We start from the raw sequence: 26,017 nt of genomic DNA on the forward strand, positions 1-26,017 counted from the left end.
TTGTTCTTTTTTTCATATTAGAATGAAGAGGGTTTCCCACAGGAGGGAATGATGGATAACACAGAAAACATTCCAGTAGACCCTGATAATGAGGCTAATGAAATGCCTTCTGAGGTAAGAATCTTACATGTGATATTCATGAAACTCTATTGTAAAAAGACAGCACTGTGTGTGAAAAAATACATTTGAAATGAAGCTGATTATATTTTTGCATAGTATTTTCCTTCTCCCCCTTAACTTTTGGAGCAGCAGTTTGACACAGCAGTTGAGTTAGGCTTTCTGTTTGGAAAATCCAACCCTCCTATACCTTCCCCCAGGCCTGCCCAGTTCCACCCATTCCCGCCCATCACACCCCAGTCCCGCCCCTCGCTGCCTGCTCTCATCGGACAGGACATCCATGCATACGTGGATGCTTTCCTTCCCGATATGATGTGGAAGAAAGCTTTTCAAAATCCGGACAAAGTGCCAGGTTTTGAAAAGCCATCTGGACCCCTGGATATGTCCTCAAAAGGAGTACATGTCCGGGGAAATGCGGAAGTCTGGTAACCCTAAATTGAGTTCTTCTGCTACTTCCATTTATCATGCAAGGCTGCATCCCCTACCCCGAAGAATCGTGTGGGAATGTGAGGGGATGAGGGTTTCAGGTTTTTGGTACCTGAATAAAAGGCAGCTGAAAGAGACAAGTGACTGGAGCTACCCTTGCTTGTTTGAGGCAGAAATACCTTCTCCATGTCCAACTGAAGTAAGAAACACAGCAAATGGAGAATGTGTGAGTACAGCTCATTACTGTCTATGTAAAAATTGGGCTGGGTCTGAATTCAGCAAAACTAAGGGTTTTTGAAGGTGTACCAAGGGTCCCCACTTCAAAAATCCTATTTTCAGTAATTTTGAACTTTCAGTTTTGCTCCCACAGGCTGTTTTTTGTCACTAAAATGCTGCCGTGACAGCCATCTTAAATTTCCTGATTTTATTGCAGAAGCCTCCTTCTGCCTTAATTTTGGTTTAAATTGATTATTATAAACTCCTCAGGTGGTTTAGTCCCTATAACATGCCAAATTTACGCTGGATGGTCAGATAACGAACGTCTTTCTATCGTATGTTGTGAGGCACACGATGGGAGGTGGAAGCCATGCCCTTAGCCCTCTCTGGTCACTTCATGGGTCAGGAGATGCGGGGCGTAAAGCCTTGTTATAGCCTCTTAAATGCAACTTGCCAATGAAGCGCTTTTACACAGACACCCCTGACCCTGAGAGGAGACATGTGGCATACCGGCAGAGGTCCTTGGAGGTCCCAAGTCAGGTCTTTGACCCTGATTTTATGACTTTGATGCATGCAACTTACCAGAAACATAAAGGGTCGTCTGTGTGTCAGGTGGATAGCTCTCACAGGAGTTTACCTTTACAAAGCGAGGTCTCACTACAATGGGTAGAGCTGCGGGAGCCGGAGGCCCTGTCAGAAAAGGACTGGGATGATATGGGGTCAGATGCAATTCTGCTGCTCTCCCACCATGCATCCCCCTTGGAGGATTCTAGTTCTCAGATTGGGGCAGATGACCAGGGGTCGGTGACAGCCCTAGATCAGGGAGAGGATTCTACGCTGCCCAGGCTATTTAAGCTAAACAAACAAAAAGTCACTCCATATGTATTAATCAGAAAAAAATCTAAAAATGTTCTTCTTTACTGTTTTTAGGAACTGTGCTCAGAGACATGAAGGCTATAAAACCACCTCACCACCCAATCATTGCATAGTTCAATACAGTGTCAGAAGAATGGTATATATCTCTCTAGTTGATTACGCAAAACCAAACAGGTTATAGCTTTATCATTTTGGGTATGAAACTCTAAAAAGAATAAAACTTAGCTTTAGAGAATCGCTGGTTCTGACGTGCACGTTTCGATACTGCGTCAGGGAACCGAAAACCACTGCTGAACCCTTCCAAAAAAGTGGGCAATGAAGTCATATATTGTTAGAACTCCGGTGCTAACTGCAAAAATTCGTACCTCCTCATTATCCAGCGGCCACTGGATAATGAGGAGGTACGAACGGTTCAGCAGTGGCTTTTCGGTTCCCTGACGCAGTATCGAAATGTGCACGTCAGAACCAGCGATTCTCTAAAGCTAAGTTTTATTCTTTTTAAAGTTTCATACCCAAAATGATAAAGCTATAACCTGTTTGGTTTTGCGTAATCAACTAGAGAGATATATACCATTCTTCTGACACTGTATTGAACTATGCAATGATTGGGTGGTGAGGCGGTTTTATAGCCTTCATGTCTCTGAGCACAGTTCCTAAAAACAGTAAAGAAGAATATTTTTAGATTTTTTTTCTGATTAATACATATGGAGTGACTTTTTGTTTGTTTATGTTCTTTTTTGTCACTCAACAGCTTAGTACTGTGTGAGTTATATTGCCTCTCTTTTTGGCTTTTTGACTCAGGCTATTTAAGCTGGCAGATTTAACAAGAGTTTAATTTGGAGTCCTCGCAGGTTTTTACTGCCCAGTTCTCGCTGTTAAGCAGTACCAAGTCAGAGTCCACATGTTTCCCTTCACACCCAGAGATTACCAGGATGATAATGGAGCATTGGGAGACACCTTATGGTCCTCTGATGGGGGCCAGGGCAATGATGAAATTGTATTCCATGACTTCTGAATTCCAGCATTTATTTACTACACCTAATGGGGACTCTCTAGTGACTCAAATTATTAAAATAACTTGTCTGCCTAGTAAAGGTGAAATAGTCCTGAAGGATACTCAAGATCACAGGTGGACTTATTCCTCAGATGACACTTTGAGGCATTAGCATTAGGCATTAAAGCTGTGGCCACAGCTTCCTTTATGGTGCGGGCTTACCATAATTTGCCTCAGAGGGAGTGGAGTGCCCTTTAGAGGGCCAGGGAAGACTAAGGGCTCTTTTTACTAAGGTACGCTAGCGTTTTTAGCGCACACACAAGATTAGAACACGCTAGCCGAAAAATTACTGCCTGCTTAAAAGAGGCAGTAACGGCTAGCATGCGGGGCATTTTAGTGCGTGCTATTCTGCACGTTAAGGCCCTAATGTGCCTTTGTAAATGGAACCCTAAGTGGTGAACACCATTTTTGACATGCTCAGGGTCTTGAGTAAAGTGCCACCTCATTTAGTCACCGCCCACAAAATGCTCTGGATCAGGCAGTGGGCGGGAAATTTGACGTCTAAGGCCACCTTGAGCAAGCTCCTTTTAAGGGGCAGATGATTTGGGGGAAAGGACTGGATAACTTGCTTGATAGATCGTTGTCCCATTTCTTGCCGGACAGTAAGCCACAAAGTAGGATATTGTTTCTATAGGGTTGTGGGGGGTTTTCATTATTTAAACTCAGATGTACATTTCATGTCATTTTCACTAAAGAAAGGTTCATATATGAAAATATCCTGTATGTTTATTTTCTCAAGGATTATTTCCTTTATCTTTCTTATTAAGATTCTTTCTTATTTGTTAAATGTAATCGTCTACTCTGATCCCCAATAAACAAGTATGCTGTTTTCAACCCAATAATTCACAACATTCTCCTCTGTCTCTGACTTTCCATTGATTTTTTTATGTTTGTTTCTTCCAGTTAAACACCTTGAGATGACTTTTTGTAATGTTCCTTTGGGGTCTGTTTATAGATTTCTTCCTTGACAGTTCAAACAGATTAATATAGAACTACATGCTATTAATAATTTATGGACTAACTTTATAAAGTCATTTCTGTAGCCACATATATCCGTAAATGACCCCTTATAAAATACTGACTGACGTAAATGTACATGTCATGACATAATGATGCGTAGTTTGCTGGTGGACATGCACAGAGGTGAAGTTTAAGAAGAACATGGGTGGAGTTAACAGATACACATATAGATAAAGTAACATGCATGGCTTTACATTGGCTCTCAAGCATGTATAAGTGATTGTACTTACATTCAAGTCATATTCCTTAGCATATATGCTAACCCCTAGCACCCTCTTATACAATTACCCTCCATGAGGGCAATTTTAAAAGATATCTCAACAAGTTAAACATCATTGTATGGGAGAAACAGGCTTTTTATAAACTGTTCTCTAACAATGCAGATAACATGCACATACAGCTGATATACACAGGAGTTCACTAAGACGAAGCAAAAGCTTGATAGAGACTTCTGGGTACAAGAGGTTTAAGGAATAAGGAGCAGGGCAACAGGAACAGCCACACAGGACCCATTGCTCCAAGGCGCCCTATTGTTAGGAACTGGGCTACCCTCTGGGAAAAGGGGAGCCTATTCCAAAAGGATGGACTCCACCTTAATCGGGATGGAACCAGGCTGCTGGCGCTAACGTTTAAAAAGGAGATAGAGCTCTTTAAAACTAAGATGGGGGGAAAGCTGACAGTTGCCCAGGAGCAGATGGTTTTATGTGGAGCATTCTTGAAGGATATTGTTGAATCAGAACATTTAGGAAGTTCCAATAGAGATGTCTCAGAAATGGTGAAAGAATGCTTAAGAGAGAAGCAGAGTAAAGATGTCGTTATCTCTATCATCTTCTCAGCGCCTGTAGATACATGGAAAAAAACACAATATGAAGTGTCTGTATGCAAATGCTAGAAGCCTAAAAAATAAAATAGGAGAGTTAGAGTATATAGCACTGAATGATGAGGTAGATATAATAAGCATCTCAAAGACCTGGTGGTAGGAGGACAATCAACAGGTACAAATTATATCGCAAGGACAGAGTAGATCAAATTGGAGGGGAGGTTGCGCTATATGTTAAAGCGGGGATTGAATCAAATTAAATAAACATTCTGCATGACATAGATAGCAGTGTGGCGTCCATATGGATAGAAATTCCATGTGTGAAAGAAAGGAATATAAAGGTAGGGTTATACTACCATCTCCCGGGATAGAATGAGCAGACAGATGAAGAAATGTTTTCAGAGATTAGGAAAGCTGGCAAATTGGGCAACAGTATAATAATGGGTGATTTCAATTACCAAATTAATAGGGAAGAGTATGTAAAATCACCAAGTAAGAAAACTCATATTCTATAGAAAAATATATCTATAGAACCCCCTACAATTCCTCTCAGTACTGCCAAATAATCACTCATAGATAGAGGAAATATACCACTGCAATCATACACCACACACTAAATTAAAACAGAAACAGAGGGAAAAGGAGCACAAGAGAACCAGAAAAGAAAGTGGAGAAAAAGCCTCAGTTCAGCTTCATGGGCTCAAAAAACTCCACTTTCTCTCATATGGGCTCCGTTTTTCTGAATCAAAATGTTTACTGAATCAAGTATCAGTGGTAGCCACTCCCCAGTTGGAGATTGGAACATCCAAAAGTCATGGAAAATGCAGGGAAAGTTCAAAAATCACTAACAAGCACAGATTAAACTCAGCGCATGAGATGGCAAAAAAAACAGATACTTAGCTGCCGGTCATCTCATGCCTCTCGTGCCATGATTCCCCCAAACGAACATGCACATGCAGGACAGCAGAACTTGAAATGGCGTCTTCAGTACAGGACCCAACAGGGAACTTCCTTGTTTCACCGAGGCTGCTTCAGGAGTCTTGCAAAAGCCACATTCAAAGATATCACTGCTAGTGATTGCACTACTGCTGATACTTGATTCAGTGAACATTTTGATTCAGAAAAACGGAGCCCATATGAGAGAAAGTGGAGTTTTTTGAGCCCAGGAAGCTGAACTGAGGCTTTTTCTCCACTTTCTTTTTCTTTTCTGGTTCTCTTGTGCTCCTTTTCCCTCTGTTTCTGCTTTGAATTTAGTGTGTGGTGTATGATTGCAGTGGTGTATTTCCTCTATCTGTGAGTGATTATTTGGCAGTACTGAGTGGAATTGTAGGGAGTTATATAGATATATTTGTTTATAGAGTATGAGCTTTGTTACTTGCTGATTTCAATTACCCCAAATTTAACTGGAGTGTGAGTAAGCTCTCAATACCAACAGTTAATACAATATTACTCATATATAAAGGAAAGAGAAAACTGTTGCCTAACAAAGTGAACTGCTTTAGCACCACAAAAGCTCCAAACACTAACAATCCAAATGTTGTGATAAAAAGGCCTCAGATGAGCTTCATGGGCCAAAAAAAAATTTCCAACCTAGTTTGTATAATATATCTTTCTGGTTCTTGAATATATACGATGTAAATATACAAACTTTCAAATACCAAATTTCATCTGCCACTTGGACGCCCAGTCTTCCAATTTCCTAAGGTCCGCCTGCAATTTTTCACAATCCGCTTGTGTTTCAACAACTTTGAACAGTTTAGTGCCATCTGCAAATTTAATCGCCTCACTCGTCATTTCAATTTCTAGATCATTTATAAATAAGTTATATAGCACTGGTCCCACTACAGATCCCTGTGGCACTCCACTGTTTACTCTCCTCCATTGAGAAAAATGACCATTTAACTCTACCCTCTGTTTTCTATCCAATAACCAATTCCTAATCCACAACTGAACTTTGCCACCTATCCCATGACACTTTAATTTTCTCAGGAGCCTCTCGTTAGGAACTTTAGCAAAAGCTTTAAGAAAATCTAGATACACTATATCAACTGGCTCACCTTTATCCATGGTTTTCAAGGGTGATGATGTGGAGGAACTGAAAAAAATCTCGGTGAATCTTGAAGATGTACTAAGCCGAATTGACAGGTTAAAACTGAAAAGTCACCTGGACCGGATGGTATCATCCCAGGGTACTAAAAGAACTCCAACATGAAATTACTGACCTGCTGTTAGTGATCTGTAATCTGTTGCTAAAATCATCTGTAGTTCCTGAAGTTTGGAGGGTGGCCAATGTTACACCAATTTTTTAAAAGGGGTCCAGGGGATATCCGGGAAATTACAGACCAGTAAGCCTAATTTCAGTGCTGTGCAAAATGATGGAAACAATTTAAAAAAATAAAATTGTGGAACATATAGACAAACATGATTTAATGGGACAGAGTTAGCATGGGTTTAGCCAAGGGAGATCTTGCCTTGCTAATTTGCCTGACTTCTTTGAAGGTGTGAATAAACATGTGGATAAAGGTGAGCCAGATGATATAGTGTGAGCCAGTTGATGTAGTGTATCTAGATTTTCAAAAAGCTTTTGACAAAGTTCCTCATGAGATGCTCCTGGGAAAATTAAAGAGTCATGGGATAGATGGCAAAGTTCAGCTGTGGATTAGGAATTGGTTATCAGATAGAAAAGAGAGAGTAGGGTTAAATTGTCATTTTTCTCATTGGAGGAGAGTAAACAGTGGAGAATCACAAGGATTTGTACTGGAACTGATGCTATTTAACTTATTTATAAATGATCTGGAAATTGGAATGATGAGTGAGGCGATTGAATTTGCAGATGACACTAAACTGTTCAAAGTTGTTAAAACGCATGCAGATTGTAAAAGATTGCAGGCAGACCTTAGGAAATTGGAAGACTGGGCATCCTAGTGGCAGATGAAATTTAATGTGGAGAAATGCAAAGTGATGCACATTGGGAAGAATAACCCAAATCACAGGTACAAGATGCTAGGAATTATTTAAAAAGGGATGGTTAACAATACTAAGAATGTTATAATGCCTCTGTATCGCTCCATGGTGCGACCTCATCTGGAGTATTGCGTTCAATTCTGGTCTCCTTATCTCAAGAAAGATATAGCAGCACTAGAAAAGATTCAAAGAAGAGCGACCAAAGGGGATGGAACTCCTCTTGTATGAGGAAAGACTAAAAAGGTTAGGGCTGTTCAGCTTGGAAAAGAGATGGCTGAGGGGAGATATGATTGAAGTCTACAAAACCCTGAGTGGAGTAGAACGGGTACAAATGGATCAATTTTTCACTCTGTCAAATAATTACAAAGACTCAATGAAGTTACAGGGAAATACTTTTAAAACAGGAGGAAATATTTTTTCACTCAGGGAATAGTTAAGCTCTGGAACACATTGCCAGAGGCTGTGGTAAGAGCGGATAGTGTAGCTGGTTTTAAGAAAGGTTTGGACAATTTTGTGGAGGAAAAGTCCATAGTCTGTTATTGAGAGACATGTGGGAAGCCACTGCTTGCCCTGAATCGGTAGCATGGAATGTTGCTACTCTTTGGGGTTTTGCCAGGCACTTGTGACCTGGATTGGCCACCCTGAGGACAGACTACTGGGCTAGATGGACCATTGGTCTGAATCAGTAAGGCTATTTTTAATGTTCTTATATCACACTGGCAGAATCAGTCCTGTACCCATAACCTGGCAGCCAGTGGTGCCTTCCTTCTGCCACTACCGTGCCAGCCCCACCCCCATATGTACACAAACCAAGCATGTGTAGTAGTAGTGCAGGTTTCCCCTGCTCATGCCCATTTTAATGAAACTGACTATGGACAGGAGAGGGGGAGGGGTTGGCACGACAAGGCAGATCGTCAGTTGCAGGGGTGGGGGGGGGGGCATTAAACTGATTCGCACAGGGTCTGCAACTGCTAACCTGATCCTGAAAGATTACTGAGAACAAGAAGCTTTGGGTGGGGGGGGAGGAGAATAGTAGTCCTCCTTTTTGGACTCTATTACAGTCAGAGTGAGAATCCCCTTGGACGTTGACTACTGATCCATGGAGGCTCAGATTTACATTTGCCGTTTTTTGTACTTCCTGATTCTTCCTTTCACACACAGAGAATAGGATTAACAGAAAGTCTTATTACGTTGTTATGTGAATTATCTTGCTTCTCTCTCTCAGGGTTTCACTGCTGTGGCTCTAACAAGACAAGGGGATTTTTCTTTTATCAGCCTCCACTTAAGGTTACCAGATTTTATGAATGCAAAATCCGGACACGTGGCCACGCCCCCCAGGTCCACCAGTTCCACCCAGCCCCACCCTGTTCCACCCCAGCCCCGACCCCCAAACCTCTTCTCGAGTTGATAGCTACATTTGGAGGGCTTCCGAGCACCCACAGGTGTGATGTGATGACATCACATGCATGAGCGCGTGCGTGTGACATCACCACGTTGCATCCACACGTGCACAGATGCCCTCCAGACGCAGCCCCGAGCTTGAAGCTTTTCAAAACCCAGACAATTGCTATCCAGACGCCTGGTTAGTCCTCTAAAAAGAGGCCATGTCTGGGTAAATCCGGATGTCTGCTAACTCTACTTCTACTCCCTGCATGGTACCATCACTCCACCTCCCAGCTGAAATCAAAAGAAAACACCAGTCAAAACCATTGAGCTGAACCTCTTTCTCAACTTTTAACTTTGCACCTAATTCAACTTGGGTCTGAAAACCAGGCATTCCATACCTCACTCAAAAGTCCCACCTTTCCAAATCATATAACCCCCCCCTCCCCTTTGCAAAACATCACCCTCTATAGGCTCTCTAAGGGCATGTACATGGAGAACACTCCTTCTTCAACTACCTTATGTCATAAGCAATTCCTTTTCCTCTTTCATAATTGTTACAAGCAGCAGTCCTCTCCAGGCTCCATCTGTCTGCCACCTGAAGAAAAACTTTGTATTGGAGCTGGAGCATAAAAGCCCCTCCCCTGCATCAAACCTAACCATCTATCAGGGAGAGTCTTCCTCCCACCCTTCTATAATGTTCACTTCTACTCTCTTCTGGTGAAAGCCCAAACCTTCTCTAACTGGGCTTCTTTCTTAAAAGAACAAGGCTCTATTCTCCTAGTAACACAGGGCCCTCTAACTATCAGCCCGTAAAAAGACAGAACCTCATTCTAGGCCAAAGTGGACCAGGAGACTAGAGCTCCCTCTAGGGATCTCCAGGTGGGAATTCTGCCATATCTTTTTTAACCCATCCACAGAGCCCTGGAGCTCCACCCTGTGGCTACTCTAGGCAATGGCATTCCTTTTCAGAGGTCAGCAGAAGCTCAACCTGTCTATTTAAAGACTAGCCATTGCATTCCATCATACTTTAATCAGGGATCTCGAGATGATACTGGAGTTTCCACATGTGATGGTCCCTGCTCCCAGTCTGACAGAGCTTTGCCCTGTCAAAATATGCAATCTAAGTGTAGGTGTTCCCAGAATTAGAGAATAGATGAGATCAGCAATTATGCACATACTTCATAAAATGCTCGCATATGGCAAATTCTTACATGGACAAATACATAGGAAAAGGCAACATTGTGTGGTAGTTTTTGGTGAGAAAGTTTTAGAAAGGCACAAGATGTATAGAATATTCAGAGTTTACGCACCCATCTGCCTTCAAAACCTAGGTGCTCTGTTATAAAATAGAAACATAGAACATAGAAAGATGACGGCAGAAAAGAGCTACAGCCCATCAAGTCTGCCCACTCTTCTGACCCACCCCATCAAGTCTGAGTGCTAATGACCCAGATCCTTAGCTCGACCCCCATAGGGATCCCACATGGATGTCCCATTTATTCTTAAAGTCAAGCACACTGGTGGCCTTGACCACCTGCACCAGAAGTTTGTTCCAGTGATCTACAACCCTTTCTGTGAAGAAATACTTCCTGGTGTCACCATTGAATTTCCCTCCTCTGAGTTTGAGCGGGTGCCCCCTTGTGACCAAGGGTCCCCTGGGGAAGAATATATCGCTTTCCGCCTCGACACGACCTGTGATGTACTTAAATGTCTCAATCATGTCTCCCCTTTCTCTACGCTCCTCAAGAGTGTATAGCTGTAGTTTGCCCAGTCTTTCTTCGTATGAGAGACTCCTGAGTCCGGAGACCATTCTAGTGGCCATTCGCTGGACCGATTCAGCTCGAAGCACATCTTTTTGGTAGTGTGGTCTCCAAAATTGCACATAGTATTCCAGGTGAGGTCTCACCATGGTTCTGTAAAGCGGCATTATGACTTCAGATTTGTGGCTGATGAAGCCTCTATTGATACATCCCAACATTTGCCTTGCCTTGGATGAGGCCTGCTCCACTTGTTTGGCAGCCTTCATGTCTGCACTGACGATTACTCCCAAGTCCCGTTCTTCTGAAGTCCTAGCTAGTGTTTCTCCATTTAAGGTGTAAGTTGTGCATGGATTTCCGCAGCCGAGATGCATGACCTTACAATTCTTAGCGTTGAAGCCCAGCTGCCGTGTCGAGGACCAGTTTTCTAACGTGATCAGATCCTGTGTCATACTATATTACACAGTTTGGTGTCATCGGCGAACAGTGTTACTTTACCCTGAAGCCCTCGGGTCAAGTCCCTTATGAATATGTTGAAAAGGGATGGTCCCAGGACTGAGCCCTGCGGTACTCCGCTAGTCACCTCCGATGTCTCAGAGAGGGTGCCGTTGACCACCACCCTCTGAAGTCTTCCACTCAGCCAATCACTGACCTATGCAGTTAGCTTCTCGCCTAAACCCATCAATTTCATCTTGTTTAATAGTCTACGGTGTGGGACACTGTCAAACGCTTTGCTGAAATCCAAGTATACTATGTCCAGAGACTCTCCCGAGTCCAGCTTTCCTGTCACCCAATCAAAGAAGCTTATAAGATTGGATTGGCATGACCTGCCTCTGGTGAATCCATGTTGACAGGGATCCCTTAGATTCCCTTCATCCATTATCGTGTCTAATTTACCTTTAATTAGAGTTTCCATGAGTTTACACACTATTGATGTGAGACTCACTGGTCGGTAATTCACAGTCTCTGCTCTGCATCCCTTTTTGTGCAGAGGAACGACGTTAGCTGTTTTCCAGTCCAGGGGGACTCTCCCCGTACTTAGGGAGAGATTGAAGAGCATGGCCAACGGTTTCGCTAGAACATCGCATAGCTCCCTGAGCACTCGTGAGTGTAAATTGTCCGGTCCCATGGCTTTGTTCACCTTGAGTCTCGACAGTTCTCTGTACACATCAGCAGTTGTGAACTCAAAATTCTGAAATGGATCTTCCATGCTTTGCTTTGTTTCCAGCCTTAGCCCTTGCCCTGGTGCCTCGCAGGTAAAGACAGAGCAGAAGTAATCATTCAGCAGTTTGGCTTTATCGGAATCTGTTTCCACATAATTCCCGTCTGGCGTTCTAAGGCGTACTATCCCATTTGTGTTCTTCTTCCTGTCACTAATGTACCTGAAGAAGGATTTGTCCCCTTTCTTAATGTTCTTCGCTAGAGTTTCTTCCATTCGAAGTTTGGCCTCCCTGACTGCTGTTTTGACTGCTGCAGACTTTGTCTTGTATTCAGTGTTTGCTTCCTTCTCCCCGGTGTGTTTGTATAAGAGAAATGATCTTTTCTTCTCCTTGACGCGGTACGAGACCTCATCAGTGAACCATTTGGGTCTCTTGTTTCTTTGTTGTTTATTTACCGATTTAATGTAGCGGATAGTTGCCTCATGAAGGGTTGATTTCAAGGTTGACCACATAGCTTCCACATTATCAGTTACTTCTTGAACCTGTAGTGTCTGATGAACGAAATCTCCCATGCGTGCGAAGTCAGTGCCCCGGAAATTGAGTACCCTTGTTCTTGATTGAGATCTAGGGAAGCCTTTCCTAAGGTTAAACCATACCATGTTATGGTCACTGGTGGCTAGCGTTTCTCCCACCGAGACCTCCGAGATGCTTTCCCCGTTCGTAAGTACCAGGTCCAGGATGGCCTGGGCTCTAGTAGGCTCTAGCACCATTTGTTTGAGCTGTACTCCCTTCATGGACGCTAATATCCTCCTGCTATCACAAGTTGTCGCTGAGAGTGTGTTCCAGTCTATATCAGGCATATTGAAGTCTCCTAATAGAACAACATCCCCCCGCAAGGTGATATTCTCAATGTCTTCGATTAATTCTGCATCTTTGTCCTCCGATTGTCTAGGAAGTCTGTATACCACACCAAGGTACAGGCATTTTTCTCCGCCTCTGGCCAGGTTTACCCAGATGGATTCCCCAGTATACTTGACATTCGTGATCCTGGTTGTCTTAATGTGCTCTTTGATGTAAAGTGCTACCCCTCCTCCTAACTTACCCTCTCTGTCTTGGCGAAGCAGGTTGTATCCTGGTATAGTCATATCCCACCCATGAGAGTCCGTGAACCATGTTTCGGACACAGCCACCACGTCTAAGTCTGCATTAACCATTTCTGTTTCCAGTTCTAGAAGTTTATTCCCCAGGCTGTGTGCGTTAACATTCATAGCTCTCCACTCTTGGTGTTTACTAAGCTCCTTATGAGTTAAAGTGTCTCCTAGCGAATCTTTTGCAATAAGGGTACTTACCGTGGACTTAGAAGCGGAGTTTTGGTTCGCCATCTCAGGATTGTTACTTACTGCTCCAGTGCAGTTTTTCACAGGTGTGTGTACTTTTTGGAAAATGACACATTTAAGAAAACATAATTATGGGAATGGAATGGATAAGTGCACAGGGCAGCCAGTTGCTGTCTAGCCTTGAAAATATGATTTAAAAATGCATATTGATGCACCACAGAAAAGGTCTGAACAAAAGGTGTATATACAGAACATATTCATATAGCTCAGGCCTGTACAACTCCAGTCCTCGAGGGCCGAATCCAGTCAGGTTTTCGGGATTTCCCCAATGAATATGCATTGAAAGCAGTGCATACAAATAGATCTCATGCATATTCATTGGGAAAATCCTGAAAACCTGGCCTGGCGAGAGCCGAAGTTGTGCAGGCCTGATATAGCTGAATCATACTCCTTTTCTCATTCTATTAATTTAATGCATAAATTTTAATTTTGATATTTTCTTAGGGGCCCTTTCACCAAACAGCAGTAAAAAGTGGCCTTGGCACGCCCTTATGCAGATGCTAAGGCCATTTTTACAGCTGGGGTAAAATGTCTGAATTTGCCACTAGCATGTGACCATTAGCACGTGAGCCTCTTCCACCACCTATTATGTAAGCAGGAAGGGCTCACATGCTAAGCACGTGCTAATGACTTAACATGCAGCAATGTAGCTGTGCTGAATAGCACAGAACAAGCTCACTCTCTGCCCCCAGACACACCTATTTACCAAAAATGTACTTCTATTTTTTAGCACATCCCAAAATTATTATGGGACGTCTTAGTGCCCCATGGTTAGGGTTACCATATTTGGAGCCTCACAAACCCAGATGCATGGTCCCACCCAATCTCTGTCTTGCTCTGCCTTCAGCCCTGCCCAGTTTCATCTCAAGTCCCACCTCATTCCACCCCTAGCCCTGCCACCTCGAAGACTCATCTTCTTCCCCGACAAGCTATGGCCGCATCTGGAAGGCCTTGAGCATGCGCGGATGTATATGACAGAGGCCCTCCAGAAGCGCCTGGAGCTTGTCGGGGCTGTACAAAACCCAGACTACCGGGTTTCGGAAAGTCCATCCAGGACCCGAACAGTCCTCTAAAAAGAGAACATGTCCTGGTTTTCCCGGATATCTGGTAACCCTACCCGTAGTATGCAATTTTTTTGCTGCAGTAAGCAAAGGTTAGTGCTTAGCACAACTTTGTAAAAAGATCTCATAGACCCGGATTCTCTATTCAGCGCCAGTTCTTTTAGGTGCCGGTAGGCAACCAAACTCAGTTTTATAAAACACATTTTTAACTGAGTTTCAAGGTGCCTACCGGTACTTAAAAAATCAGGGCCAGAATCGTGCCTCTGTGGGTGCTGTACGTTGCCTAATGCCACTGTGGGCATGCCTAATGCCAGAAGTGGCGTTCGGCGGCCTAAATTGCTTACAGAGGCACGAATCACATCATAGGTAGGTGCCAGCAATGTAGGCCAGTAAAACCCTGGCCTACATTTCCAGTGCCTATCTTTGCTGGAGGTGCAGTTCTGTACTTGGTGCCATCATGTGATTGGCACGCAATCAGCATCCAATGACAACGGCGCTGGTTACAGAATTAGAACCTCGGTGTTTTTAATTTTGTAAATAATTATGACTTTAAAATGTTTTTATCCATTTGTTTCCCACGTACTCACCTTTATAGGACCCCCAGGGACTCCTGAAGAAGACTTTTTGTCGAAACGTGGACCGTGTTGGGTCCTGTATCCCTAGCGGACTAGGTCCTTTAAGGCTCTTATGTGGATGATTTATTTTTATGTGGATGGAATTATTTTATGTGGATGATTTCAGTGTACCTTTGGAACTTTGACACTTTCAAATAAAGTCCATTTAGGAACATCGTCACTCCAGAGTTTTTTTTTGTTTTTTTCAGAGATGTGTGCAATAGTTACCTCTGATGCAGCCATCTGGCAAAAACATGACAGGTTACATATTTGCTGTATAACCTAAAAAAAAAAAGTTCATATAGACACCCAGAATTCACATTTGGCTTTTGTGTGCACTCTTTTTCATCTGGTCTTGAAACTAGCCTCGCTCTGCAGCGGTTGTACTGATCTTGGTTTCTTGTCTTCTGCACAGGAGGAATATCGAGATTACGAACCCGAAGCATGAGACCACCTCTCTCCTAACGTCTAGAAATATATGAAATCCTGTCCTGTATAAGTGCTATGTTCCAATGTATCAAGTTGTAAAATTCTTTTATTTTAATAGTTTTTATAGTGTACTTTGAAGTCTCCCATTAGCAGTGACAGATGCGTTTTTGGCTATAACCAGCTTCCATTTCAGGGGTTCCCTTCTACTGAAATGTATATCTGGTGGTAAAGTCATGGTTATGCTGTTGGGCCTGTGTCTTCAATGAAAGAAAACACCTAAGTGTCTACTTCTCTACTTATTTTCAAAGCTGTACTTGTACACATTTGTTGTCAAGTTGCCAGTGATTTGGTATTGTTTTATATTGAAATACTTCTTTTATGTTGTCCCTTTAAGGATGACTCGTTGTGACAGTTGTTTATATCTCCACATTATTTCAGTGAGCATGAACTATGCACCTATAAATATTGGCTCTGTGATATCACAGTTTTGTAATGTGTTTTATTGACTTGTGTTTTGTAAATAAATGGCATTTCATCAAAAAGGAATAAATAGCTAATCAAATGTCGAGAGAATGTCATTAGAAATGACGGATCATAGCCAGGGCTCTTCTTTTCAACGACAGAAATGTCTTTCTGGATACCAAGTCACTGAAGGCGTTTGCCATTGGTCAGCAATAAAACAATGCAAATGAACAGCGAGGGCTCCACGTCGTTTCATTCTGGGGAATAATAGTCACAGTTATGGGCAGTGTTGGGGGTACAAGGAGAGACCTCCTCTCCCCCTCCTCCCCCAAACATTTCAAGCTGGCGTTGTCCAATTTTGCTGTTGGTGCTGCCCCATTATTTTAATTTCTTCCTCCTACCCTGTCTGACAGTTCAGCATCTCTCCCTTTTGTACCTTCCTAGAGGGCAGTAACATCTAATTTATAAAGGGTAACGATCATTGCAGAGCCTTCACCCTCCCGTGTCACTGATGTTCCAGCTGTTCTGCTCCATAAGACACCAAAAAGCGAATGTCGGAGAGGGCAGGATGGCTGAGCGACACGGAAGCATGAAGGCTCTGCAATGATCACTACCACTTATACATTAGCTGCTGCTGTCCCGGCAGGAAGAGAGATATGAAAGGAAAATTTGCTGGGCCAAGGGGCAAGTGAGAGAGGAGGGAGAAGGAAAGGTGCTGTACTTGGTGGGAAGGGGAAAAGGGAAATATGTTGATCCTAGAACAGGGGGAGGAAGAAGAAGAGACGTTAGTTCTGGGGGGCAGGAAGAAGAGGGAAAGAAGAAGGCCCTGGTAAGAGAGGAATGAGAGAAAAGATGCTTAGGTGGAGGGAGATATTTAGGACTGAGCTGAATAAGAGACGAAGAGACGGAGTGAGAGATGTTTTATTTATTTATTTATTTTAAAACTAAGGGCTCCTTTTATCAAGGCGCGCTACGGGGGTTAGTGCGTTGGACATTTCATCACGCGCTAATCCCCGCGGCAGCCTAAAATCCTAACGCCTAATCAATGGAGGCGTTAGGTACTAGCATGGCAGGCGGTTTAACGCGTGGTATTCAGCGCGTCAAACCGCTACCGCGCCTTTGTAAAAGGACTCCTAAGTGGTTTACATAATTTACGTACATAATATAAAAATAAACACATGATAAAACAAATGCATGATAAAATAGATGTGATAAAATAAACATGCAAACAATCCTCAGAAAGATATCATAATTTGGATGATAAAGATCGTGGATAGTTAATCAATTTTACTAGAGCTAGCTAGAAAAAGGCATCTACAAATAACTGCGTCTTAAGTAATTTTCTAAACCTGCCCTTTTCACAGCAATTTTGTATCTGACCCACCAAGGAGTTCCATAACTTAACTCCTGAATAAGGGAAAGTTATTTTACCAGTCTCGACAAGTCTTGGATTCATAGACATCCTCAGTAAAGGTAAATTCTCAGAACGCAAAGATCTTTTTGTTGTGTAGCTAAATATATTATGTTTAAACGATTCTAGGATGTTTCCATACAAAAACTGATGGCAAATCATCATTACTTTATACTGTACTGTATTCTGAAGGCGACTGGAAGCCAATGCAATTTTTGGAGATGTGGTGAAATATGATCATATTTAGACAATCCCATTATCAATCGTGCCGCTGCATTTTGTATAACCTGCAGTGCCCTGCATCTTGCTAAGATTCAAACACTAAGGGCTCCTTTTATGAAGGGAAGGAGTATACAGGTAGGACTGTACTACCGCTCCCCCAGGACAGAATGATCAGACAGATGAAGAAATGTTTACAGAGTTTAGGAAAGCTGGCAAATTAGGCAACAAAAAACGGGCAATTTTAATTACCTTTATTCAACAGGAAAGAGTTGGAAAATCAATCGGCCAACTAGCACTTGCCTAGGGCCCGAAATAGTCAGGGGGCCCGCTGAAGGATGACATACCAGACGGTAACGGGCCCCCCCTTCCTTCCACGGCAACGGGCCCCCGCCCGATGATGACAATGCCGCCCCCCCCCACAACAATGGACCCCCATCCGACAACAACAACGCCGGCCCTCCCCCCCAGCATCGACCGACAGCAATGCAGCCAATGAAGCTTGAAGAAGATCCCGCGATCTGCTAGTCCATCCCCCTCCGACGTCACGCGGAAAGAAGAACATTATAGATAAAATAAAATAAAACCAGAAGAAATGAGAAAACAAAAAGATGTATTTCTAATTTTTTTAATTGTATTGTTATGTTTCAACCTGTCTCTGATTATTCTCTGTGTAGAATTGTGATCTGCCTAGGAAAAATAGGTAGAATATAAATCCAGTACTGTATCAATGAAATCAAGGCAACATCATTGGCTCAAAATTTTCTATAACAGTGGAACACAGGTGAAAGCCAGAAAACTAAATGATAAACTGGGTTAGGCTGCAGACATTTCCACAATCTAATCAGGTGGTTATTTGTAGCTAGAATAATTTATATCTTGCACAGTGGCACCGAAGGGAAGCCCTTAAGGCAGACTTACTCTGTAAATTTCCTCATGATTTGGCTGAGGTCTGTCTCCATGCTGCTGAACACGAATTACGGATGCAGCCTGTCAGAGCATATACAGTAGTTTTATGGTTTATAATTGAACTGTTTTTTAAAACAGTATTGGCCCAATATCCAGCCACTGGGAGACAGCCCAGATAACTCCCACAGTCAGCTGATCACGGATATTCAATGCTAGGCCGTTTCCAGTGATCAGCATTAAGTATCCGGGGGGGGGGGAGAGGGGTTTGGCCACTATAATGTTAACCGGCTAACTCGATATTCAGCACTGACTGGTTAAGTTTATAGCAGCTGAAGTTAGTTAGGACTACTATTTATGTGGTCTGATTCGGCTACTAAATTTAGCCACTCAGCACTGATAATTGCCAGTTGATATGGCTAATTAGCTTTTAGCTGCTAACCACAAATATTCAGCACAGATAACTGGTTGTATCATGTTGAATATTCACATTTAACTGGTTAAGCGCTATTTTTACTGGTCAGCACTGTATCTGGCTGGTTATAAATTGCTGAATATCGGCCAGTATGTGTTAAAGATTATTTGGATTTTTTTTTTTGACACTTCTCTTCTCAAGCTTTAGTTGCTTCATCTTGTCCTCTTTTTCTAATACTACTATTTAACATTTCTATAGTGCTGATAGGCATACACAGTGTTGTACAACATACTTAAGAGACGGCCCCTGCTTAGTAGAGCTTACAATCTATAATTAACAGACAACAGGACAAGTAGGGGCTTAGGGTGAAGGGGTTATGAGTTAAATGCTTTATCGAAGCGGTGGACTTTTACTCTGGATTTGAATAGTGCCGGGGCTTGGCGTGCTGACTCAGGCACTTTGTTCTGGGCATATGGTGCAGCAAGAGAGAAAGGGCGCAGTCTGGAGTTGGCAGTTACCCAAAGGATCTAGTAAACAGATATGTTTTTAGATGTCACCTAAATTGTTGATAAGTATTAGAGGTCATAATTAAACGATTCAAATCCTTGTCCCAAGATACCGCATGACAGGATAAAAGACGTTGATGATATCTTTTTCAATTTACAGCCTTTAACAGATGGGAAAGTGAATAGAGCATGTGAGTGTCTGAAATGTTATGTATATTAGTCCACGAGATAATTAGGTACAAGACCTGCTAGCACCTTGAAACAAAAACAACCATGCTTAAACTTCACATGGGCCTCAACCGGCAGCTAGTGCAGTTGCCGAAAGAAAGGTGTAACATTGGGCTCCTTTTACGAAAGTGTGTTAGGGCCTTAACGCGTGGAATAACGCGCGCTATAATGCCGCGCCTGCTAGCCGCTACCGCCTCCTCTTGAGCAGGTGGTAGTTTTTCGGCTAGCGCACGCTAATCTGGTGCGTGCGCTAAAAACACTAGCGCACCTTCGTAAAAGGAGCCCATAGTTAAACCTATTCAAATTGAGGATCAGTCGAATTCTGAATAATACGAAGTCTATAAAGATTTTTGGGGAGAACTAGCCAGAATGACGATATTACAATAGTCAAGCTGACTCAGAACCAGGGACTGCACTAAAAGTCTAAAAGACGAGACATCAAAATAAGCTCTGATGGTATGCAATTTCCATAATGTATGGAAAGCTTTTCGTACCAGAGCATCGACCTGATTCTTCATGGTCAAATTTTGATTAAAAAATTACTCCTAATATCTTAATAGTGGATTGGATAGGAAAAATTTTGGTGTTTAAAGTTACAGAGGTCTCAATACAATTTTGATGCGGAGAGGCGGAGAAGAATTTAGGGGGTCTTTTACTAAGGCACGCTAAATATTAGTGCGCGCTAAATGCTAACTTTATCTATTATGTGTGGAAAAATATTTCATGAAGATGAAATATGCCCTTTCCAATCATAAATATAACCATAATGAATTGAAATATAAGAGATGATATATAAATCAGCACTTATCTAAATTCATACATATAGACATTGTGATCCCATAATAAAATTTTAAATAGACAGGTAATTATAATTGGCAAATTCATAAAATATCAAATACATATTTACCCTCCTCAAATCATTATAAATCATTATAAATATCATACTAATACCCCAATCAGAGAAATATTTATGTAACAATAAAATCTCTACGAATTCAGCACAGTCAATTCATACACAAATAGTTAATACCTATACCCCATTGAATAATTATAAATCATTAGAAATACCATACTAATACTCCAAGGATAAGCAATCATCTATACCCCCTGTGATATTACCTTCCAATTAATATCTTTTATCTAACTAATTATCTTCACAGTTAATTATGCACTTGAAATCACCATATTTAAAATCTATTAGTTCTACTAGAGTGCCACTCCACTTTATGTTCCCTGCTGATTGCAAAATACACTTTTCTAAATCTGCACGGCCTCAATGAGCCCAGATTTTCAGCCACAGTTCTAGAGCACCATTCTCTTCCCATATCCGCTATCAGCCATATGCAACCAGCATGGCATCTGTATTTTTGTTTCAGAGTCATTGCAATAAATAAATTTTTTAAAATAGAAGCCTCCACTCCCAAAAAAATGAACACAGGCATGTAAAATAGCTGGAATATGCAGTCTCTTTCTTTTCTTTTTATATATTTATTTTAAACAATTGCCAAGCATAAACATCTTGTACAGAAAAGTGTAATCATACCATATTAACTTAAATTAACTTTCAAAACTTGAACGATACATCAAATTATTAAAATAAAAACACATAAGATAAGCTCAATTGATCACACACTAGTCCTCCAATCTCGGATCCAAGACTTAAAGAGTAGAGAGATTAAACTCACATATTTATCTAAGAAAAGCCATATAACTACTGCAGCACAGAGAACTAATCCTTATTATTAGGCGCAGTTATTGTTCCATTCTCAAGACGTTTCATTGAGAGAAAACTTATCAAATGAGATGGGTCTGTAAAAACATATTTTAAAGAACAGTATCTGACTACACATTTGCATGGATATCTCAAAAGAAAAGACCCCCTATTTGAGTCACTCCAGGTTTCAACATTAAGAATTCTCTTCTTTTTGAGTCTCTCTGGAGACATCAGGAAATATCTGGATATGATATCCCAGGAAGTCCTTGGATCTGTTTTTGAAGAAAAGTTTTAAGGTCCAATCCTTGTCTGGAGCCAAAGCCACAGACATCAAGAGGGTGGTTGGGATAGCCACTTCTCTATCCGATTGTTCCAGTATAGCTGAGATGTCCAATGGTTCATCCTGAGATTCCCCAACCTTTTCTTTTTTTTCTCCACTTGGGATTTAACAGGAAGAGGGGATAGAAAACTTTCATGAATTTGTAAGATCTCCATAAAATATTGCTTCACCATTTCTCGGGGGGAAATTGATAAGATCTTAGGAAAATTTATAATCCTCAAATTATTAGCTCGACTATTATTCTCTAGAGTTTCCAATTTCCTCCTCATAATTATGTTGTCTTTGACCAATAAATCTTGATTATTTTTTACTAATATTAGTTCATTGTCTATCTTCTGTACATCTGTTTTTAGCAAGGATATATCTTGTTTTAGGAAATTCATTTCTCCTTTCTGTTCTTTGATTTCTCTGTCCAAATTTTTAATTTGGGGATTTAAGGAGTTACCCAAATTTACCACCAAATTCCATAACGCTTCAAGGGTGACTTCTGATGGTTTAATAGCTGAAAAAAGATATGCTTGTGTGGTGAGAGGTTGTTCTAAGTTTTGGTTTACCTCAATGAAGTCTTGTATCCCCTCAGCCTTAGTTGTCCCGGTCGCAGGTCCTGGCAGAGTGAACAAATCACTCTGAGATGTCTCGGTCAGCGAGCCCTCCAACATGCTGGCCTATCGAGATAAGAGTGCTTCCTCTTCATGTGCTCTCTGATCCCGCAGAGAGCTGGCTGCCTGCGGCAGCGGCTGAAGAGGTGGCATCTTTACATCGGGGCTTAAGGTGACATCAAGCCCTGAGGTTGCGGCGGCATTCCAAGCGGGCTAGTCCCCGACGCTTCTTGTTCTTGCTGTAGACGTCGAAGAAGGTCATCGATTGTGATCGAAGGGGCTATCGGTTGCCGGGAGGCACCACCAGCGTTCTTTCCCTGTCTTTTCGGCATAATTATTCGAGACAAGACTGACAATCAGTGGTGTCCTTACTGCAGCAAGCTAACAGCAGCCATCTTGGATCCCAGCAGTCCTGCCCCTTTCTCGTCTCTTTCTTTTCATATTAAATTTAAATGTTGGAACAGAAGCAAACAAAAACATAAATCCTATCTATTGGAGGCAAACACCGATGTTCTTAGATAAAGTTCTGTTTTATTAGCCAAAGCAGAGGGTTACAACAGGCACAAATGATACTTCTCGGCCACCTTTCCAACTCACGGTTTCCTTGTCCAGCCGGGCTTCAGTGCAACTGCCACTTTCAAAAATCAAGGCACCACAAGAATGTCAGTGAAGCCCACCTTGCAGTTCCAGCAGGAAATAAACCTCAGTATTCTGCTCTTCCCACGACACCCATGCAATTTTCACAAAGTCCACACCTTCAGTGGGGCGGTACAGTGATTGTTCAAATAAGTTTTCCCTACATAACGAACATGAAAAACCAAGCCCAGGCAAAGTAAAATCGCAGTGAGCTTTATGCTATGTGTAGAAGTCAGGCAAAGTCAAAGGGCGGAGCTCCCCAAATCTCGCCAAATCACCTGATACTGGGCGTAACCATAACATGTCTACAAACTCCATGAGGGATTCATGCTGAAGACAGCTTGCACATGGAGCCACTCACTCTGCCTGGGTAATATTTTCTGTCTGCACATAGAAAGAAGCTGTAATCTGAGCAGCAGCTTTGGTGGCACAATGTTTCCCAGCCATACTGTGGTTGCAGAAGTACTTATACCTGGAAGAAAAAAGAACAGAAAAATCCTACCAAGACAATGTCCTGTTCCTGGTTGGCTGAAGAGCCAAAAAAGCTCTGCTATCTATGATAGGTAAACCTGGAAATCATGGCATATCAATCATACTTGGTTCTGGGAGACTCACAGGAGGAATATATGGAGACTGATATTCAGCACTATTAGCCAATTGGGAATGGCTCCCGGTCAGCTAAATAGCACATAGCTGCCAATTATTCTTCAATATTCAGTTAGCTTTCTCACTGAATATTTGGCTTAGTGGATTGGCCAGTGATTGCCTATGTTGCATGACATAGCCAGTCACTGCCAATATTCATCAGCTCACCAGCTAAGTTTGCCGGACAGATATAGGTGGTTTATATTTGGCCGTTGAGATTTAGCCAGCTAGCCACTGAATATTGGTCTAGCCAGTTACATCTCAGCCAGACAAAAATAAACCAGAGTAGTATAATGAGACACCTCAAGTCAAAATGATTGACAGCTGTCAAAGATAAGAATCGACCAATCAGCGTTCACTTCTGGGTTAAGCCACACCCACTCTCCACCCACACCACACCCACTCTCTGCCCAAACCCCACCCACTGCCCACCCACTTTTACCCATACCCCGCACATGCCTCACCCACTCCATGCCAACTTTTGCTTTAGCCCCGCCAAGGCACCACCCATACTACGCCCCCTCCCGCCCAGTCCTTGCCCACTCTCTGCCCATGCCCTTCCCCCTCCCATAGGAATGAATGGTGGTGGCCCCTCCTATGCCCTGCCCATGCCCTGCCCCCATGCCACATCGCCGGAAATGCACTTTCTGATGACGTCACCGGAAATGGGGGCATGTTTGACCCCAGAAATATGCTTTCTGATGACATCAGTGGAAATGGGAGTGCCTGCCCTACCGGAAGTGCACATTCTGATGACATAGGCGGAAACATGGTAAATGAAGCGCCGGAAATGTGCTTTTCTGATGAGACGGAAATCCATTTTCTGATGATGTTAGCGGAAACAGATTTAGTCGAACTCCCGGAAATGATGTGGCCAGAAAAAAAGAGTGTCTATTTTAACAGCCTTTTAGTTAAAAGACAGGTTTTAAGATCTCATGGTTAGAGCAATGAACAAGCCATCACAAAAGAAAAAAAAGACATTTACAAATTCTTTCCTGTTTTTTAAAACAGACCCCAGGTTTTAAGAGCAGTGCACAAGTCACACAGAAGAGTAAAAGACCTGTAAAGTTGCATTTTTTTTCTTTCCTGGTGTTTTTTTAACAGACAGTACGAAACCTGAGTTAATGGCTGTGGGGATGGGCAATACCCAGATTGTCATGGTGACGGCTGATATGCCCCTTGCAGCCCCTGATAAAGCCAAGGGGGGGAGGGGGAGGTGTGTTTAAACCTGTCTGAACATGTCCCGGCCCCCTGGTGTTGTCATAGTGACGTATGCCTTAGATCTTTAACAATCTGGGAAAAAAACAGCCCACTATCACCTAAAAGCCACTGTTAAAAAGGCAGAGTTTTAAGACTTTTTTTTTTTTTAGAGCTAGGTTAACAGAGCTGACTGGGACAGGGTAGAGATAAAGGCATCTTTATTGAAGCATATTTATTATGATCCAAATGCGGCAAGCAGCTATGGAGGCATTAACCCTCTACTTCAAGAGGCTAAAAAGAGCGATATTACAGTCCAAAGTCAAAACGCATACAATTTACACAGACCTGCTAGAATCCATTTTAAAAGAAATAAAACAATGGTGTCAGAAGCTGGCAGCCAGTGGCAAAGTGACTTAGTTGACATGTCAGCCTTTGCTCGTTATAACAACGGTTACAAATACATCTTAACGGTAATAGATAGCCTGTCAAAATATGCATGGGCCATGAGTTTAAAAACAAAAACCGATGATAGCAACAGATTTTCGCCCGGTGACTACGTGCAAGTGCATATACATTCATTGTTTTTTCACAATTTCTTGTTTTCTGGTAAATTAAATCCTGAATTGCTAGATGCTGATGATTTCTTAGACCAGCTTGCTAAACTCATTCAAAGTCACAGAGAAATACAGGTCTGTGATTTATTCCATGTTGTTGTACTTGTAATAAGAAACAAGGGTGTTGGGGCCTGTAGGGTGTTAAAATCTATACTGTTTAGCAAGATTTTGCAGAAAAAAGGATGTACTTAATAGATTTGAACAACACAGGCAATAACCAGTGTTTTGCTGGTAGTCTTACAGCACTTATGTTGCCGATAAAACTAACAGATGTTGGGCTGTTAACAGGTACTGAAAAGCTACATAAAGATTTGGAGTGGGCGGTACATTTTACAAAAAAAAAAATAACGGTTCGATGATGTAGCAGCCATCGAACAACATTTAAAGATAAATATAAGAGTTGTGTTTTATACAAACTTGTGGTTTTGCTTTAAAACATCATATCAGCCCATGTATCCTAAAACTGTTTTCTTTGTTGCTTTACAATGACCATTTCTACAGCATAACCGATGTAAAAAACCAAAAAAAAATCTACGGAGAGCATAACTTCTGTACTTTTTGCCCGAAGCTTTATATTCACAACCACTCCTGTACATTATGGTGTCGTCTTTGTTTGGCATAGACATGTTTGAACAATGTCGGTGTACAACAGGAATGTCCTAAAAGCAAGAGGTGTTGTCGTTCTAAAGACTGTTTAGATAGACATTTGCAGCTGGCACAGAAAAAATGAAGTGGCATGTTTATCTAAATTACTATGTCAGAAATACGAGTTCTATGTGAACGAGAAAACATAAATATAAGGGTAGGATGTGTAAGCTATGCCAT

General features: G+C 42.1%; 1 protein-coding gene across 1 annotated transcript in view; it reads left to right on the forward strand.

The window, feature by feature from the left end:
- SNCA (synuclein alpha) overlaps positions 1 to 15,962 on the forward strand; it is a 272,359-nt gene extending 256,397 nt beyond the window's left edge. The window contains exons 5-6 of the mRNA XM_033958983.1: positions 22 to 114; positions 15,284 to 15,962. Of these exons, the coding sequence (XP_033814874.1) occupies positions 22 to 114; positions 15,284 to 15,316 (126 nt within the window). The 3' untranslated portion in view covers positions 15,317 to 15,962. The remainder of the gene's footprint in view (positions 1 to 21; positions 115 to 15,283) is intronic.
- Positions 15,963 to 26,017: the final 10,055 nt, after the last annotated feature.

The sequence above is a fragment of the Geotrypetes seraphini genome, chromosome 1 (genome assembly GCF_902459505.1).
Source record: "Geotrypetes seraphini chromosome 1, aGeoSer1.1, whole genome shotgun sequence".
NCBI lineage: Eukaryota > Metazoa > Chordata > Amphibia > Gymnophiona > Dermophiidae > Geotrypetes > Geotrypetes seraphini.